Source organism: Nelumbo lutea, chromosome 1, assembly GCF_056320005.1.
Source record: "Nelumbo lutea isolate HS-2025 chromosome 1, American lotus-T2T, whole genome shotgun sequence".
NCBI classification, from domain to species: Eukaryota; Viridiplantae; Streptophyta; class Magnoliopsida; order Proteales; family Nelumbonaceae; genus Nelumbo; species Nelumbo lutea.
Genome location: NC_142684.1, coordinates 188,943,883 through 188,963,042, shown reverse-complemented (window position 1 = coordinate 188,963,042; position 19,160 = coordinate 188,943,883). Strand labels below are relative to the sequence as shown.

The 19,160-nt window shown below is 37.2% G+C and overlaps 2 protein-coding genes across 2 annotated transcripts in view; both read right to left on the bottom strand.

Annotated features, from left to right (window-relative positions):
- Positions 1-8,663: 8,663 nt before the first annotated feature.
- On the bottom strand, positions 8,664-10,384 carry LOC148879949 (Haloacid dehalogenase-like hydrolase (HAD) superfamily protein). Its single transcript, XM_088961720.1, has one exon. It carries the CDS (start codon positions 10,049-10,051, stop codon positions 8,888-8,890), a length of 1,164 nt encoding a protein of 387 aa, XP_088817846.1. The 5' UTR covers positions 10,052-10,384; the 3' UTR covers positions 8,664-8,887.
- A 4,946-nt stretch (positions 10,385-15,330) lies between these two features.
- The window catches only part of LOC148879948 (uncharacterized), a 29,254-nt gene continuing 25,424 nt past the window's right edge, over positions 15,331-19,160 (bottom strand). The window contains exons 2-3 of the mRNA XM_088961719.1: positions 17,406-17,460; positions 15,331-16,002 (exon numbers count right to left, since the gene is read on the bottom strand). Of these exons, the coding sequence (XP_088817845.1) occupies positions 15,638-16,002; positions 17,406-17,460 (420 nt within the window). The 3' untranslated portion in view covers positions 15,331-15,637. The remainder of the gene's footprint in view (positions 16,003-17,405; positions 17,461-19,160) is intronic.

Genomic DNA, 19,160 nt, shown 5'->3' with positions numbered 1-19,160 from the left:
TTACACAAGCTTGGGGGTAGCTCTTCCCCAAGAGTTCAAAAAACAAATTTGATTAAACTCCAATGGAAAATAATCTAAATTAAAAATCCTATAAGAAAGCGTGTTACGAGAGAGCCAATCCACCACTTGGTTAGCTTCACGAAGTGCATGCCGAAAGGTGACTTTAGATATGAAGCATAACGAAACGCTTAGACATTCATTGATGACAGTGACCAAATTCCATGGAGCCTTCGTTTTTCCTCTGAGACAATCGACCACGGGCTTATAGTCACCCTCAAGAATGACTAGGGAGTCCTTGTAATTTAAGGCTAAGTTAAGGGCTTCCCAAGCAGCCCATGCCTTAGTTAGATTACTAGAGACAAAACCAATAATATAAGATTTGAGATCAAGAACCAAGTCCCAATTAGTCCTAACAATACACCCAATTGAACACCTACCATTTGAGCTATGGGAAGCATCAAAATTAACCTTGATGGTCCCAGGGCTTGGGTTACACCACCCAATCTCCTTCCAATCCTTAAACGACTCCACTGGCTCATTCATTGAACTCACTCTTAACTCCTCCCGAAAGGATAAAGCTCTATCAACAATAATCCGAGGTTGAGTAGATTTATTATTAAAGTACTTCTCATTTTTATTTGGAAATTTCCAAATGAACCACAATAAAATCACCAACTTTTCCTTAAAAAAACCAATTAGAGATACTACTGACACTCTTCAAAATCCTTGACCACCAAAGGTTGATCAACAAATCACTTCTAGAGGGGATTGGCAAACCAGAACTCATCAGCTGCCAAATATTCACAGAAAATGAACATTTAAGGAACAAATTATCAGAATCCTTAACCTCACCACAAAGGTCACAACTGGGATTTTAAGTTAACCGCCCGATCTCTAAGTTTACTTTTTGTAGGAAGCTTTCCATTAAGGAGAATGAGAAGAACACCTTTAGGAGGTGTTTGACAAGTCTTTTTAAGAAGATCTTTCAAAAGCTCAAGACCTTAAAAGACTGATGAGATTTCATGGGTAGATCTTTAAAGACCAAAAACTGTTTGATTGCAATTTTTTAATAGATATTTTTAAAAGCTAAAAAGACAAAAAGACTGTTTGGTAAGCATACATACCACAACAAACAAGTGTTGAACTTCTAAATGAAAATGCACCTATGAAATGTCATGGGTGGACCCATTGATACATCCAAATGTATAGTTAGCACTTATGAGCCCTAAATACACTTTTATTTGTGCAAAGTAACACTTATAGCTCCCACTTACACATTCACCTGTGCAAAATAATTGATTTACACCTCAAGTTTATCTTTTAATTTCTAAGAAATTAAATCCATAAAAAAAAAGATTTATTGATAATCATTGAAATATTAAAACCCTTTTTCCATATATGCATCATTCTCTAAACATGATCTATCTTGGACCGTGATACAGAATTTGGCAAGAAAAGAATTACATAGAAAAGAAGAACTTATTAAAGGAAAAATAGATTGGTCTGAAGGAACTCATCTTCGTTCCTACATAATCCTTGTTATAGGTGAGGGTCTTTGATAGCATTGTTGCCACCACTGCGAATGCTACTTTTCCTCCAAAGCTTTGTATCGCCCATCATTGTTATGGCATCTATCTTTGAAGGTATATCCTTTGGGAACATAGCAGTATAGAGGAATGTGATTTAGAGGATTGCACATGCTTGCACTAACCCGGTAGCAGATTTGGACTCCCCCAACATATATGTCAAAGTTTAAGAAATGAACTACCGCTTTACTAATTAGGGAACTATTGCATCAATTATATCACTATTTGGTCATCTGAAAGAGATGGAAGAATTAATGTGTTTCATAACAACTGGTGTTCCACGTCAACAGGTGTCAGGACCCGATTTTTGTTGGATTCGCCGCATGAACCCCAATTCAACCCAGATTCTCAATCAGACACTCTCGATCTCTCCAAAACATAATAGGATTTTTGCTTGGTTTGCCCCTCAATTATACACAGATTCTGCTTCAAGGCTCTAGATTAGCCAAATCGAGCCCTTTCCGGATCTGCCCAATCTAGGCCCAGTTGGGTCAATCTGACCCTACCAATCAATTCAGAGTGTCCGGAAACCCCACCTTGTGAACTTTTAGTCAAAGATACCCTCATTTGCCCTTCCATCTAAAAAGATTCCATTTTGGCCAATCTTATGGGTCCACACACACAAACCCACTCTCTGTGGTCAGACCCATCTCAACTCTCCATTTTTTACCCAAAACTAGGGGTGAGCAAAAAAAAAAAAAAAAACGAAAAATTGGACCGACCAAAACCGAACTAATCAGTTCAATGTTTTTAAAAAATCGAAGGTACCGGTTCGGTTTCGATTAGCCAATATAGAAAACCAACGGTTAACCGAACCGACCGGTAGACATATATTTCTATATAATTTATATTTATGTATATTATATTATATATTGTATTTTTTATATATTATAAATTAATAAATATGTATTACATATAAATATATATATATTTATTAATTAAAATATAATATTTTATATATATTTATAAATTTTATAATATATTTTTATAATATATATTACAAAAATTAAAAAACTAAAAAACCGATGGTTAACTGAATTGGTCAACCGGTTGATCGATTGGTTTTGATTTGGTTTCGATTATCGATTTTCCAAAAAATCGGTAGTACCGGTTCGATCCAAGAAAAAGCCCCACAGTTCGGTTAATCGAACCGTGAGCACCCCTACTCGAAACCACCCACCATTGGACTATAAACTTGGTTCAACCCTAGGACCCAGTTTGACCAAGTTTATCGAACATTACCAAAATGCCACCAATTTTTCAAAATTACAAAAGTGCCCCTAGATTTTCCCAAATTTACAAAACTATCCTTAACTCTAACTATAAAACTCGTAAGTTTTTCATTCAAGGATACATTATTCATTACCTACCTTCTTCAAGTGAAAAATAGAGCACAAGCGGCGGTGAACCCAAATCAATCTCCACCTCCAGCCTCCCTCCCGCACCCTCTTCTTCTTCTTCTTCTTCTTCTTCTTCCCCATTTCTCTCTCTGCCTCTGTTTCATCACTGTCGCTGCAATTTGCAGTGGCGATAGATATGAACCCGATTCCGACTCTTTCGCCAATCTCTCGCTCTCTCTCTCTCTCTCTCTCTCTCTCTCTCTCTCTATATATATATATATATATATATATATATATATATTTTTTTTTTTTTTCTCTTCTTTTTCTTCTTCTTCTTCTTCTAGCATTCCCTCCCTTGTTCTTTCATTGTCGCTGCAATGAGGATTGGGTAGAAATCACCCTCTTTTGAACCATTGTAGTAGTAGTAGTAGTAGTAGTAGTAGTAGTAGAAGAAGAAGAAGAAGAAGAAGAAGAAAATGAGAAGAATGTAACTGTGTCCATGCTTAGTCATTGTGGCAGACATATCGGGAGTTTCAATCGACCCTTTTGGAATTTTTGCCAGACACATCGAAAAGTTGGGAAGCCCAAAAAGACTATAAGCTTCACTTGTAGCTTATCAAATAGAGCACAAGCGGCGGTGAACCCAGATCAATCTCCACCTCCAGCCTCCCTCCCACACCCTCTTCTTCTTCTTCTTCTTCTTCTCCTTCCCCATTTCTCTCTCTGCCTCTGTTTCATCACTGTCGCTGCAATTTGCAGTGGTGATAGATCTGAACCCGATTCCGACTCTTTCGCCAATCTCTCGCTCTCTCTCTCTCTCTCTCTCTCTCTATATATATATATATATATATATATTTTTTTTTTTTTTTCTCTTCTTCTTTTTCTTCTTCTAACATTCCCTCCCTTGTTCTTTCATTGCCGCTGCAATGAGGATTGGGTAGAAATCACCCTCTTTTGAACCATTGTAGTAGTAGTAGTAGAAGAAGAAGAAGAAGAAGAAGAAAATGAGAAGAATGTAACTGTGTCCATGCTTAGTCATTGGGGCAGACATATCGGGAGTTTCAATCGACCCTTTTGGAATTTTTGCCAGACACATCGAAAAATTGGGAAGCCCAAAAAGACTATAAGCTTCACTTGTAGCTTATCAAATCTAGGCCACTCTGGGCTTTTATGTTCTCTTTATAGTTTTGTCTTCTAGTCTAAAAGGATTTTATTAGCCAAACAGAAAAAAAAAACCATTTTTGGTCTACTGAACTTCTAAAAGCCCATCAGATCTTTCAAAAAGATTTGCCAAACAGGACCTTAGTTTAGGTGGAATCTTAAGTCTCCAAAAACTTCTTCGAGAATCAGAATGATAGCTTAAGTTTTTGTTGATAAGACATTCTCCATTATATGTTGATTGAAGCGTGAGCTTCCAAACCACACAAATCCTCTTTTGAGGTAGAAGGGATTATAATAGGCTTAATACAAAGCCAACTATATAGAGGGACCAAATTTTTAATAAGAACATCCCTCCAAATATTTCTATCACGATCAATAACACTTATTCATAGGTAAATCCAAATTAGAGATATCCACAGGATTCACCCTATCCAGCAGAGGGGAGTGGCTTATCATTGATCTTTATATTCTACAATATCCCATGCAATTGTTGGCTTGTCTTCATGAGTGGGCATAGAAGATGATGAAATTGGATCACTTTGACCTGTTCTCGAGATTATCCATGTTGAGCACGGTATACACATTGATTCAGCTGGTTAACTAATGCGAGCTTGTCTGATTTGGTTCAACCATTCATAATTACAAATTTAGGTTATTAAATTAATATTATATTAATTCAACATTAATTTTAAAATTAACTTTTGTTGATGTAAAATATATTTAAATTTCATTTAAATATAATAAAAAATTAAAGCAAATTAATACAAATTTATTGACTATGATGCCGGAAAGACATGATATAGGAAAAACTTATAACCAATCAACTGACATCATAAAAATTATAAACAATTAGGTAAATTTTCATCAAATTCACAGGGGTTTTAATTGGTCAAAGCCTTTCAGGCATTATTGATTTTTCCTAATAAAACTTAATCAATTTATCAATGTTTTAATATTCTCATTTTCATTATTAACTTAAAATTAAATTTTATTAGTTTAGATTTCATTTGAAAATAATAAAAACTATTAAAAAGTTATATAAGAATAACTAATAAAAATGAAACTTCATAAAACTAAAACCATTAAAAAATAACATAAATTGGTAAAAATTTATAAAACTAATAAATTTTATTATTTAAAATTACTTTTATTAATTTAAAATCAATTTTATTTCCATTTAAAATAAGTACAAATGATAAAACTACCAAAAATAATAAAAAAAATATTATTTTTAATTAATTTTTAAAAATTTAAATGGAAAATAGTTAAAAGCCTTGAGAAGCCTATTCAAATTACTATGTTTTTATTTGCAATCAGGCTCCTACCTAAGGATGCCAACCATATCCTTTATAATTTACACATACAAGTAACTTAGCCAATATATAAAAATGCCTCAATGTTGCAATGTCAAAGGGTCAAGTTTAATATGGGTAGCAAACCAAAAAAAGTTTAATATTTAATATAGGTTCATTCATGGTTTTTAAAATCAAACCGGTCAGGGCACCATTTTCTGGTTTGGCGGTTCAACCGTCAGGGTCGAACTGTTTGACCCATGACATCATAAATAAATAAAAAACAAAAAAATACTTATTATAATAAAAAAAACCATAGAAATTTAAATAAAATACAAAAAATACACAGAAAAATATAGGAAAATGAACAACATATTAAAAAAATAAAAATATCTAAATATAAAAATAATAAAATACAAAAAAATATAGAAAATTTTCCAAAAAATACATACTTTTTTCCAAAAAATATAGAAAATTTTCCAAAAATATAGAAAAACTTCCAACTATAATACTTAGATCCTTTGGCCTACCTAAGCATCCATGCCACAAGATCTGTAGTCTAATAACCAAAAACCCAAGGCCCTAACGCAAGGCAACTTGGCTCCATCTTGCCTTGGGCTAGTCTAATAATCTGTAGTTCTGTATAGAACTATAGTTCCAAAAGACCTGTAATTCTGAATTTCCAATCAGAAACAAAAGAGAGAGGTCTGGAATGGTTGGGCGGTTTGAAAAATTCCATTCTTTCCATTCTAAAATGCTCAGTCAGTAATGGTTATAGAATCAGATGAACTCCTAACTTTCAGCATGAACATCTAGAGATGGATAGATAAGACTTCCCTACAATTTACATATATGCAAAAAAGATGTTTGAAATTAAGCGTCTATGGAGTTACCAAGTAAAAAATGCATCATTTTTAATTTTTTATTCTAACATATTTTGCTTGTAATTTATTAACTTATCGTCTGCTGCTCCTAATTATAAAGTATTCACTAAAAGCCTCTGCCTAGCAGGTCAAAAGCAAAATGATGAACCAAATGAAGAACAAACAAGGGTTGATGAACCAAATGAACGAAAAAAATTAAAAAAATCAATTAAATCACAAAAAATCAGAAAAAAATTTATACCTTCAGGGTTTCACCGCCTGTGGGCCCAGGTAGTCAGGCTTGGTCGTAGGCAAGTTGCCGCTACAAGAAGTTTGACAGTGGGCTTGCTTGCCAATGCCCAATGCCGAGTGCCAAGTGCCGCTGCAAGTGCTGGTGTTTGGTGAATCTCTTCGCCGTCGGATGCTGCTGCAAGTGCTGGGGTGAGGGTGACTCTTTTCGCCACTGCAAGCTTGCCGGTCGCCGTTGGTGTGTATTGCTGTCGGATGCTGAAGCTGATGGTCGCCGCAGGTGGTAGGGTGTGAGGGTCGAGAGGACTGAGGAGTGAGGAGGGAGCTCGAGAAATAACCCTAAAGCTAAAGGGAAAACCGAATAAGGGATTCGAACTGGTTGGGATATAATAGGTATTTTTTTATTTTTTTATTTAAAACATTAAAAATAAAAATATTAACCCGCAAACCGCTGTTCGGGTTGAACGGTTTAGCGGTCCGACTGCCCGGGTCAGCGCTTTTCTGACTTTTTCAATATTTTTTTAACAAAATCTGATTTTTAATAAAATTAGACTCGGGTGGCTGACCAGTTACCAGTTTTTCCGGTCCGACCGTCCAATCCGATCCGATTTTGAAAACCATGGGTTCATTTCAACCCAAAATCTTGGAATTCAATGGGGAGATGTTCCCATTGATTTCAAAGTTTAATATAGGTTCATTTCAACCCACAATACCTGCCATGTCTCAGTTATACTCCCATTGAATCGCTTTGTACCATGGTCCCTAGTCAGGCCCAATAGTGTTGACTTCATGGTAGCTTAAGTGGATCCAACCTGAGTTGGGCTTATTTAGGCATTGCATAATGTGAAACCATCTGACCTTTTACAATCAATATGTATGCATACCATGTATCAAGAAACCTTGGACTGATCAATTCAAAGCCTCAAACGAAGCATAACTGTAAAATATCGACAAGAAAGTAGGGCCTTAATGCACTGGATATTAGTACAATCCGATCCAAGTTCAACATAGGTCTATTACAAATCGACCAGATCTTATTGAGCCATTGAACCGTTCGACCTGTTTAAATTGGTTTTAATTCACTTTGTGTCCAATATAAACCGTATATATTTTAACTTCTGTCAATGGATCGGATATTAGTTCAATCTGACCCAGTCCGATATAAATCTATTATAGATGGACCATGTCCAATCTAATCCAATTAATATTTTGTAGTTTGAACCATTAAGTCTGGAGTGGCTCAATTTAACATGTTTTATCGTGGTTTTTGAACCTCCGGGAGGAATCCTCCCCCTCAGTAACCAAGATTATACACACCATGTCCATACGACTAGCATACTCCAAATTGAAATCATGTTAAGCTCCCAAGTTTTCCCCTGGAAGAAGATTTTTGCATCTTGAGTCCTCGGACCCACCACTAGGATTAAATTGGGATTCATAATGCATTTTTATGTTAATTCATGAAACAATCATCGATACAACACTTTGATTGACAGTCAGAATTTGCTCCAAATCAATTCCAAATTTCCAATTTCAGGTTCTAAAAGAATCCAAAGGTAGCGTATAGCATCTAGAGCTCTGATCATTGAATAATGTGATGCACTTCACTTTTGACCTCACACAAGCAGATTGTTCAGGGTTCAGCAGGTGCAGACTCCTCAACAATGAGTACTGAAATTGGTCAGGTCAAGTCTGATGTCACAACATTCATACAGGGAAGAGGGAACTGATGGAATATGTCACAATAGGGCAAATCTTTGGACGACAGATTTCTCATAAGATGGTTCAAGAAGAGGCAGAGACTGTAATTAGGAATTACAGGGACCTGACTGGTCACAGCAAAGAAGCTATAGAGAAACTAGCAGAAATAAACAAGGATACTTAGAATTAGAAGATTTTGTTTTTCCATTTTGATGCCAAAATTCATTTAGAGTTTCAACATAGAATCTCAAGTGTCAAGCAGTGGAGGAAGACCCATTTTGTACTACAACCACCATAGAAACGTGCTATATTAAATGGAATAAAATACTAATGAAGGCATTTTGCACTGAGAACTTAATCTGTTGAGGCCTCAGGGAAGCACACCATCTTTTCAGCCAACCAAATCTCAAGATACAAAACTGGTGTGATCATCTAAACTTCATTTAGAACAGAACATATGCTATCCACACATTTAGGGTTTGAAACAAGCATATTCATATTCACATATAAGACAAACATGATAACATTAAGGGTAGTCCAATGCAGACCACCCACTTCTCTGTTTTTCCTTTTTTTTTTCTTTTTTGTACACTGTAAGCCAAATATACATAGCTAAGAATTAAGACCTAAGTCATGATGATTATCATAAAGAATTAGATGAAGCATAAGGACCTATCTGTACATAATTGGTGGACTTACCAGAAATCATCAACTGCCACGGCCGTAGATGGATAAGGATCATCATCTTCTTCCTCTTCCATCTCTGTCTCTGGTTCTCCGGACCCAAATTCAGCTGATTCAATGTCAGCAAGGTTCTTCAGGTCAACTATAGAGAGTTCATCAAGGCGCCTCACGACCAAGTCTGCAGCTCCAAGCTCATACACGGGATGCTTGCTTGCCACAGCCACGCACTTCATCCGAGAATCATGTGCGGCCTCCACCGTCGAGTTGGAGTTCCCAAACACGATGCACCGCTCTGGAATGAAGTTGAGAAGCTGAGCTGCGTACAAAAACATTTCAGGGTCAGGCTTCCCTCTGTGTGCATCCTCCGCCGTGACAATCACATTGAACAACCCTTCAATTCCAATAGCTCCGATCGCGAATTCAAGAGTCTTCCTCGGACAGGTAGAAACCAAAGCCATCGGAATCTTGTAGTTCATCAGAACATTGACGAAGTCTTGTGATCCTGCACGCAACCTATAGATCCCACCCTGCAAACCCTGATATATCTCCTCCTTTCTCAGAGCCATTCTTCTGAGCTGCGCTGGATCTCTCGACCAACAGAGAACTTCAGAGAGTGCTTGTTCATTCTTCATACCTTCTATTCTCTTGAGGATGAAAGCTGGAGGCGGAGATTTTCCCTCTTCCTGGGACAGAACCAACCATGCCTGTTTCTCAATATCAGGATTATCTTCGATAATCACTCCTTCCCATTCGAAGATTGCACCCAACCATCCACATCCCATTCTTTCCTGTCGAAGCAACGGATTGTGAAGCGAGGGATTATCGGCTTTGTTTGGAGGCGGCCACAACCCTTGCTTTTGAAGTGTATTCGTATCAACGGAATACCTCCAATTCCGAGGTATTCTCTCTTCGTCTCTGGGTGAATATGCCTCCTTCGTCAGTTCCATTGCGAGGGCTTTAATTGAAGAGACCCCAACTCTGCCAGCTCCCCACCTTTCAATTCTCCATGGAGTTGAAGATGAGGTAGAACAGATAACTCGTCTACCAACGAAATTCGTCGCCGGGAGCTGACAGAAATCCAATAGTCTTCTTCTGTTCGAGCCATCCCTGGCGGGAGATCCTTGACACAAGGGACGGTGCGCAAAAAGGGAAGTTGTCGCGATTGATTCCACCATTCTTGTTATATATTTCCAGAAACCCTCACAAAATAGTTGTGAAATTCAGCTACAAAATCAGATAGATCCCTAAAACCAACCGAGCTAACCCAATTCCGGCGGACAAATCAACCCCAATTGAGGATCCAGAAAGAACAATTAATTTCAACACCCCCACGATTGACAAACCAATGCGATATCACAACCGAATTTTAGTTGAAAATATCCAAATTTTTGCAAGAAATAACGGATTCTTTTCCTTCCGTAAATTATTTGAGCTTCAAAGAGGAGAGAAAATCAGTATTCACCAACAGCAAAGTTACAACTTAATCCAAAATAATCAAATTCCACCATTGATATGAGAGGAGAAGCGTTGAACACGGCAAAAGAAAGGGAGACCAGATTCTGGGGAAGAATGGATTAATCTCCCCCTCTTCTCGAACTGGATTTTGTGGCCCAAAGCAGCTATAGGCTACCTTTATAACCTCCCGAGATGTACACGTGTCGGTTAAACTATACTACATACGACTAGAAGACTTGATATGATTAGTAGTTTGACGCGTTTCTCTCCCCTGCTGACATTCACGGCAATCGACGCTGCGTCCGACGTGTTTTGTGTGGAAAAGTAATTCCGGGGTGGCGTGTTGTAGTGGAGTATCTCCCGTTTCGTACTCGCAGACTCGCAAGCAAGTATATCCTTATCGTAGAGGACTCCGAATCCTCTACAGAGATTACGTGGCGTATAACAATTGGTTTAATAATACGAATAGAACAGTAGACGATTTAAACTCCAAGTCTCCAACTAGAATAGATGATTGTGAAGTTGGAACAAAACAGACGGTTAGTGGCACCCGACCCAGATAGGGCCCCCACAGTGCCCCTGTGGCCTCACCTACATCCGGATCTTTTTGTAACCAAGAGTTGCCATAAACCGTAAACCAATCACCTAATGAAATCTAATGGTCCGATCAATTTCCACCATTGGATGGTAGTGATGTGCAATGTTATGAGTTATGACTATATCGTGGCAACTCTGGATCCGATAGGATAGAACCGGACAATGAATCGGGTCCATCCGGTAGAATCAAATCTACCGAACTCTGGTTCAGGTTCCGAGTTTTATGCCCCAATTATAAAGTTAGGTGGGGACCAATTTTACCTCTTCCGACCCAACCCAAATCAACTATAGTTAATAGGGAAAATCTATATGATATAGAAAGGATATGATATGAAAGAGTTTTGATCAATCAAAATCCACTCATGAATATTTATAAATAGCACTTTATTTGCTTATTTGCTTTCACGTTTGTGATTTTAATTTATTGTTCAGTTATTTTTTTTATATCATATCTTTTTTATATCATAGTCAAATTAAGGTTGTGCTTGATTTGAAGGAAAAAGTAGGGGAAGAAAGAGAAATATGGGAAAATCTTTATAAATATTGTATAAATTTTCTTATGTTTCTCTTCCTTTTCCTTCAAACCAAACATCACCTAAAGAGAATGAATTGAAATTCTCTTTTTCTAAGAAGGAGTTTCTATAGGTTTCATTTGGTTTGTGGGAAGATATGGCTGGGATGGGATGGGATGGGAAGGTGTAAAAATTTTCCATTGTTTGGTTTTAGATATGGGAAAAACACTGTAATGAAGAGGAAGCCGCTGTGGGGTGCTCTGTTTCACAAAGAGGATGGCAAACAGAAGAAGATGTGGGTTCAAAAGGAGAGGTAGCAGAAGAAGAAGAAAGAGAAGCCGCGCTCGCTACTCTGCTTCTAGGTAAATTTGCACTGATGCAAAACCATGGCAGTACAAGTGATTTAAGTGTAAATTCTGACCTATTTTTGTTTCAAATTTTAACTTATTTTATTTGATTGAAGCAAATTAAGACATGAAGCAGAATAAAGTAAAATCCAAAACAAAATTAAACAAGAGTTTGCATTCCCATGCATTTCTATTAGTACAAATAAATTTGCACTGCAACCAAACACAACCTTACAGTCTAGATGGCCAAAAGACACTGAACTTTTAAGGTCTTATCTTTAAAGATCTAAACAGTTTGATAAATACCCTACCCCTAATCTGCCATGCCCTGCCAAGCTGTTAAGCATAAGACTTTAGGCTCATAAGGACAGAAATTTCATTTGAAGCTTCCAGAATTTTGGATATTTTGGATTTTTATGAACATTTTAGAACATAGGTCTTTCCAAAAATCTTTCATTCTAACTGTAAAAAGACTAAAACTTTGGTCGTTCAAACACTGAAAAGTTCAAAAGATCACACACTTAATTGTCGAACTCCCCTCATTAGTTATAATGGGATGATAAGGATAAAACATTAGTCACTTGATTAATTAAACATATCATTTCAAAAAACAATTCAACTTAAAACCTTAAGGCTGTGTTTGGTTGAGGTGCAATTTTATTTACATTAGTGTAAATGAAAAAAATGCAAATTCTCATTTAATTTTGCTTCGGATTTTACTTTATTCTGTTTTATATCTTAATTTACTTTATTTGTATTGCAATCAAACAAAATAATCTAAAATAGATCAGAATTTACACTCAAATCATTTGTATTGCCATAATTTTGTATCGGTACAAATTTATTTGCATTGTGACCAAACACCTGAGCTATTAGGTGAGATTATTCATAGGTTTTTATGCTCTGACACTACTGAAAGCAAATTCGAACTTAGCAACCACAGGCAAAAGTACTCTGGGCTGGTTGAGACTTTGAGAAATCAGGCCAGACCCAGAAATAGCAACCCCTACTTTGGACGGTTTTAACTTCTAATTATGCTTTTCCATTCAAACTTTGCTACAGTCTACATGTGGTGCCTGAGTGCCGACACATGGAGCCGTGGAAAAGCAAAGCAAAAGACGGCATTTCATCTCGTGGGGGGGTTCATATATGCATTTGAACGAAGCGATGGTTACAGGTTTATAGCGATGGGACTTGCTGGAACGATCATAGGTCACAACACAGGTGCTGTTCTTACTTCCTACTATTATTGTCATGTGAATCACAGAAGAAGATTCCGAAGCACAGATGATTCCAGTTCTAGTGGGGCCCTGTGCGATATAAACCTGGTTCGTTCTTGTTTGTCCAAGCCCATGTTCTACGACTACCACAGGTTTAGTAGACCATTCTACCATACCGGCCATCCGGCCCCCAGAAGCTGAGAACTAGGCCAAGCCGAGTAGACAAATTTCTGATGACTTAGTTGAAGCCACGACGTTATTTAGTGTGTCAGTTTGTGGTTGTTTGGGCCTTTAGGCTTTAGGGGGCCTATATCATTGTTATCAATTCACCAAATTACTCGCAGATTTTATGTACTTTTCAGAAACCTGCTACTTCTGAGATTTTTCTAAAGATTAGATAGAAATTCATTAATTATTCAAAAGATTTGGAGTAATACACATATATACATAAAATTGGTAAATCATATAATAAATTACAAAAAGGGGTGGTTTTTTTCATTCCTAAATTTTAAATTTAAACTTTATCATACACTAACATGTATTTTGCTGAATTTTTTTATTCTTAAAAATGAATGAACTAGATACCAACTTTTTTCCAGAGTTTTCAAAACTGGACCAGACTGTATGGTTGGAGTGAAAAAATTGGGAACTGCTGCTTCGCCCTAGAACTATTTTTTGGCCAAAAACTGTTGATTTGGTCAGTAAACCACTGACATGGGCGATCGAACTATCGATCTGGACAACAGTTTTTGGCTGTTTTTGTTTTTTATTTTTTATTAGAGCGATCCGTCCATTTGGTTTGAACGATCAGACTATTTGACCCAAGAACAGACCCAGAATAATTCCTTGTCGAATCTGGTTTTTAAAACCTTGCTTTTTTTCTACACCCAAAGCTTTTCATATTCCAAAATTCGAATTGCTAAGCATAGTTTACACCAAAGGAATCAATTACCAATTATAAACCAAACAAGAGAAAGGGGAAACGGGAAGAAATGAAAGAAAGAAAGCTCTAGAGTATGTCAGAACTCTGAAGTCGAATATCACTACACGTCAGGCCTTGCAAAGAAGGGCCTTCTTTTCTTTGCAAAGAAGGGCCTTAGAAAAAGACCTACAGTTTATATTACAATAAGCCAGTTCTCAGTCTTAATTCAGGCTTAGCTTTTCTGCTTTTGGATTTTCTTTGTGTTTCTCTTGTGTTGTTCTTGGTTCTTTCCTGAATTGTTAATTTGTTGGTTAAAGCAAGCATAGAATGGAATTCATGCTTTTGGCTCAATTTCAGTTCAGGTTCCATTTACTTCAGCCTGTTCAACAATTGACCCTAACCTATTAGTTGTTAGGAAATATCTCTCTTATTGCTTGTGATGTGTTAATGCTCTGCCCATGTTTCATTTATAACAACACCCACCTTTATGGCATGAAGGCTGATCAATAGAATAAACCAGCTAAATTAATCTACTTTTCCATTAAATGGTGTTCAATGATCAATCAGTTGGTGGCAATAATATGTAATTTGTATACGTCATGATTGGAGAGCAAGACACAAAAATTGGATACTACCTTTAATCCAAAAAGCTTAAACTCTATATTGTAGGTCAATCCTTGTTATATAAATCTCATGCTTTTTTAATATGAGATCCATCAACTCACACGTGCATGCCAACAATCTCTCCCACCTCCACAATCCACGAGTCTTTTATTATCAACATCAAACACCCCCTAATTGAAAGTTGTTATCATATCACCAACTTTGACACGCGCCAAGAGCTCTTTGTTCATGATCATAGGAAACTAACACTAAACTACCAACTGCCAAAAGGAAAGTCATCACCATTCAATATTTGGTGGGTCAAGCCATATGAATCAGCAATGGCTCACTTATCGAATATACTCCACCATGAAGTCATAGGAGTCACCAACTGCTCTCACCAATGCCTTTTCCATGGCAAAAGGCTTTGCATGGGACTATGGGAGTCACCATAAGCTTTGATACCACCTCTTGGGAGAACCAGGAGAGTCACTCAAACCGAAGAACATGTGCATGGCTTACACACAAAAGCTGAACACCACCATCAGCCCAAGAGCTTAAGTTATTAGGTTGTGGGTCAATTATTGTAATAATTGCTTCTTTATCCCTTTTCAATGTGGGACACATATGAGTTCCACTCACATGTGCATCCCAACAAATTTAGTAAAAGAGTCTTGATGCATAAAACTGACGCACAGAGATGTACAAATACTTCCGTGGAGACAATAACAGGGTCCAAATTGAGACAAACATAGCGGCAGTGGCTCAAGCAGGCAGCATCATTACCAATTTGCTACGTTGCTATCTTAAAGTAAATCCTTGCTAATAATTACTCCAAATTTACAACATAGTTCAAGGGTAAAAATTACAAAGTAAAACTCCCTAAATGGCAAGTTACAACTGATTTTTGAAAGTTTTACAGTAAAACTGCTACAACAAAGAAGATGCTCAGTACAGTTTTGTTTATGAAGTAACCCCTGCAGATTCCTTCAGATTAACGTTGAGGCCTGGGAGGGGCAAGATTTGTATATTACATTTCCAAATATGGGATGGGCTTCAATAGCTTGAGCTAGCTCAAACTGCCAAATCTGCGAATGAAAAAAGACTACTTTGCAGCTCGGCGTGACTCTTTTGTTACCCCACAATAGACTGGTTTACTGCCCGGATACATTATAAAGTTCCAACCAAAGACTGATCCACCTACAACATATGTCCCTTGGATTCGGCCATTTTCAACTTTTTTCTTCTCAGAGTTAGTTCCTCCAGAAGGAGGCTTCTCTTCAGGTGATTTCTCTAGAAGCGACTCTGGTTGAGAATGTTCTACCTGCTTCTCTTGACGCCTCTCCAGGGATCTTTGCTCATGCCTGCTTTCACCTGGCAAAGGTTGACCTTCTGTTTGATTCTTACACTTCCCTATAGACACTGTTTCTAGTTTCAATTGTTTATATAAATCCATCATGAGCTTCATCTCTGCAAGTAACAAATTTTAATTAATCATAAAACTTAACTTTACAAATTCAAGCTTGCCTAGAATGTTACAAGCTAAGGCAGACTCCAGCTAAGCCAAACCTCATGGTGTTTGCTTGGACACAGGTTCGTGTGATTATGCTTGGTGCCCTAATCCATGCACAAGAATTTCTCCACCCACTAACATTGTGCATGGCCAGGTTTGTGTATCCTCTTGAAACAGGTCAGGAAACATTTTGTCAAATTTTAAGAATATGGTGTGTACAAAAATTTGATCAAAAGTTATCTCTTGTACCACCACCACCATAACTCACTCCCTGCCCCTGCTTGTGTCCCTTAATTTTAGGAGGTACATGTTTATCCACCCTTGTTTTTAGGAGGTAGAAGAGAAAAATACATCTCTCTCCTAACCTCTGTATGCATGACTCACCAATACAATCTCACCTGCAAAAAAGTAAAACTCATATACTGAATATTTTCCCCAAATTATGCTATTGGTATTTTTCATTAGCAACAACATTAAATAACACTAAACCTATATCCATGTTCTTTTTACAAAGAATAGTATAGTATATAAACATGTATCTAAGTAGGTATGCATGTATCGATTTCTTAGGAGTGTTTAAATGCAGCCACTCTTTAGACACTCCCAAATCATATTCAACTTTAATGCTCGTGTAGTTTCACTCTATGTAAGTCACTTAGGCTAATATATTTTCACTTGTGTTTTTTAAGCATTTGACTATGATACTGGAAAGACATGATACCAGAAAAACTTGCATCATCAAACAGTATCAAATAAGAGGTGACCAATCAGGTGGTATTCATCAAAATTCACGGGGTGATTTGATTGGTCAAAGCTCTTTCAGTACCATGTCTTTCCGGTATCACAGGTTTTTCCCTTTTTAAATGGATAACAGTCACTTATTTCATTATTGATATAAAAATGGTTATTAACCTTTTCATGTTATCCCTCATGATCATCCAACTTTTATTCTTTTTTTTCGACAAGTGGGTAAGAAACCAATTAAAGACTCTGGAGGACTCCACATTGCTAGGAGTACAAGTTGGGTACCCAATTTGAAGAATTTACACAGCATCAAGCCCAGACCCTTGGGATAGGCCCACTCATATTATCCTCAACCTGAGCCAATCCAAGTTGCACACCTACATATTGCAGGTTTTAACAAATCCACCAAATGCATAAACTTGTAATATTACTAAACATTAGAGCCTGAGCACAAAATTGGGACACCATTTAAGTTTGAAGTCAGCTGGGTCCATATGCACCCTTGCCAATTAAAGAATTAATATGAAAACTAAGAAAATCGTGTAAATTTTGTGAACATCATAACTACTTGCACAGATAAGAATCAACATCCTAGAGTTGATTTTTTAGAGCTTACGTTTTCGAATTTCATGAGCTGCTTTGCAATTTCTGAAGTCAGGAGTTTGGAGAACCTACAAGAAAACAAAAATCTTAGGCTTTTAAGACGCTCCAACACTGATGTAGAAGTGAAATAAAACCAACATGACCGAGAAGATACAAGGCATAATTGTGGATAACTTTGGCAGTATGGAATGTGATAAGAAGAGCTCTATTTAGTTGAGTTGCTTGACGCATGAACAAAATATAAGACACAAAGCTGGCAAGTCATTTTGCATAAACATATGCATAAAGAACATATTTATAAAAGTCATCATTCGAAAATAATTTATACAACACCCTAGACGGAAAATAACATATTTTTGGAAAGAAATAACAATGTTTGAGATCTACTCAAGAATTTGGTAAATGCAATTCAAAAGTCTCCAAATGCCCTTTGTAAGTACATGGAATTAGGTGCTGCCCCACTTGCAATAAGGGACCACCAGAAAGTCTCCATAAGCAACTGGCACAGGGATAAAAAAGACATGACCACAAGAATTTGGTAAATGCAATTCAAAAGTCCCTAAATTCCCTTCGTAAATACATGGAATAAGGTGCCTTCACAATCCCCATAAGCAACCAACGCAGGGACAGAAAAGACATCACCACAACAATGTTGACTTCCCAGCACAGGTATTTACCATAAGACACTAGTTGACCTTTACAAATTTTTAGAGAAGAGGGACTTCACCCAAAAAAAGAAAAAAAAAAAAAAAAACTGTATTGTGGCTTCCCAACGTATCCTCCTAAGAAGTTTCACAGGCCCTCACACCCTTGCAATGTGAACTGCCCTCTTCTCATTGCAACCTCACGATTTAGCCTCGTATCTGCACATCAATCCTATACCTTACGCTATATGGCCTACATCAACACTTGGACGTTTTTCAGAGTAACATCTCCAGCATCGCATATGACCAAGCTTCTAAAAGGAAAGTAGCTACATGTGCTCACATGTGGATCTCGAGAGAAGAGAGGTTTTCTAATTATCAAAAAAAAGAGAAGAGAGGTCTTCTGTACTGGTATAGCCACATGAACACGTGGCAAAAACTTAACCTACTTACTAGTCCCAGATCCAACGAAATCAGGATTGCCTTTCCAAAGTGGGAAAACATCCCTCCTTCACCAAGGAGACCTCTATAAATAGGGGACCTCCAAAGATTCCTACACACATCAATTGCATCAACATGTGTGAACTCTGCCTCTCTGAAAGCCTTAGCCTCCCTCACCCTCTTACCCTTCCATTCTCAGCCCACAGAAACGCCACCCCTTCCGTCTACCGTCTCCCAGGTGGACATCCCAGGTGCCACACACCTCCCACCACCACCCTAATTATTCAAAACCACAATTTAAGGCATTTGGTCAAGCACCCTTCCACTACCAACATCCAAAAAGTTTGAATCAAGTAGAGAGAAAAGAGCTTCAATGTATTGTCTTGGTGACCTGAAACTGCATTGCTTTTGTGGGGTCACATAGACAGCCAGTGAGCTTAAAACCTTCCCTTGATGTTCTAAACATCAAGTATCCAAAAGAAATAAATGGCTGTCTAATTTCTTACAAGATCATTCATTTCTGAATTCTACCAAACAGTTGTTGATACTTTAAGAAGGCCTGAATAATCAACTACCAAAGAGTTGGAACTTATTTTAGGGCATCTCTTCCAAATGTACCCAGTAGTATGTACTTTTTAATAGAAAATCAAAGCTGAATTTAGTTCATCAATATTTTTTTTTTA

Coding starts and splice junctions, on each gene's coding strand:
- LOC148879949 (XM_088961720.1), bottom strand. CDS start 10,051: ATGGTGGAATCAATCGCGACAACTTCCCTTTTTGCGCACCGTCCCTTG.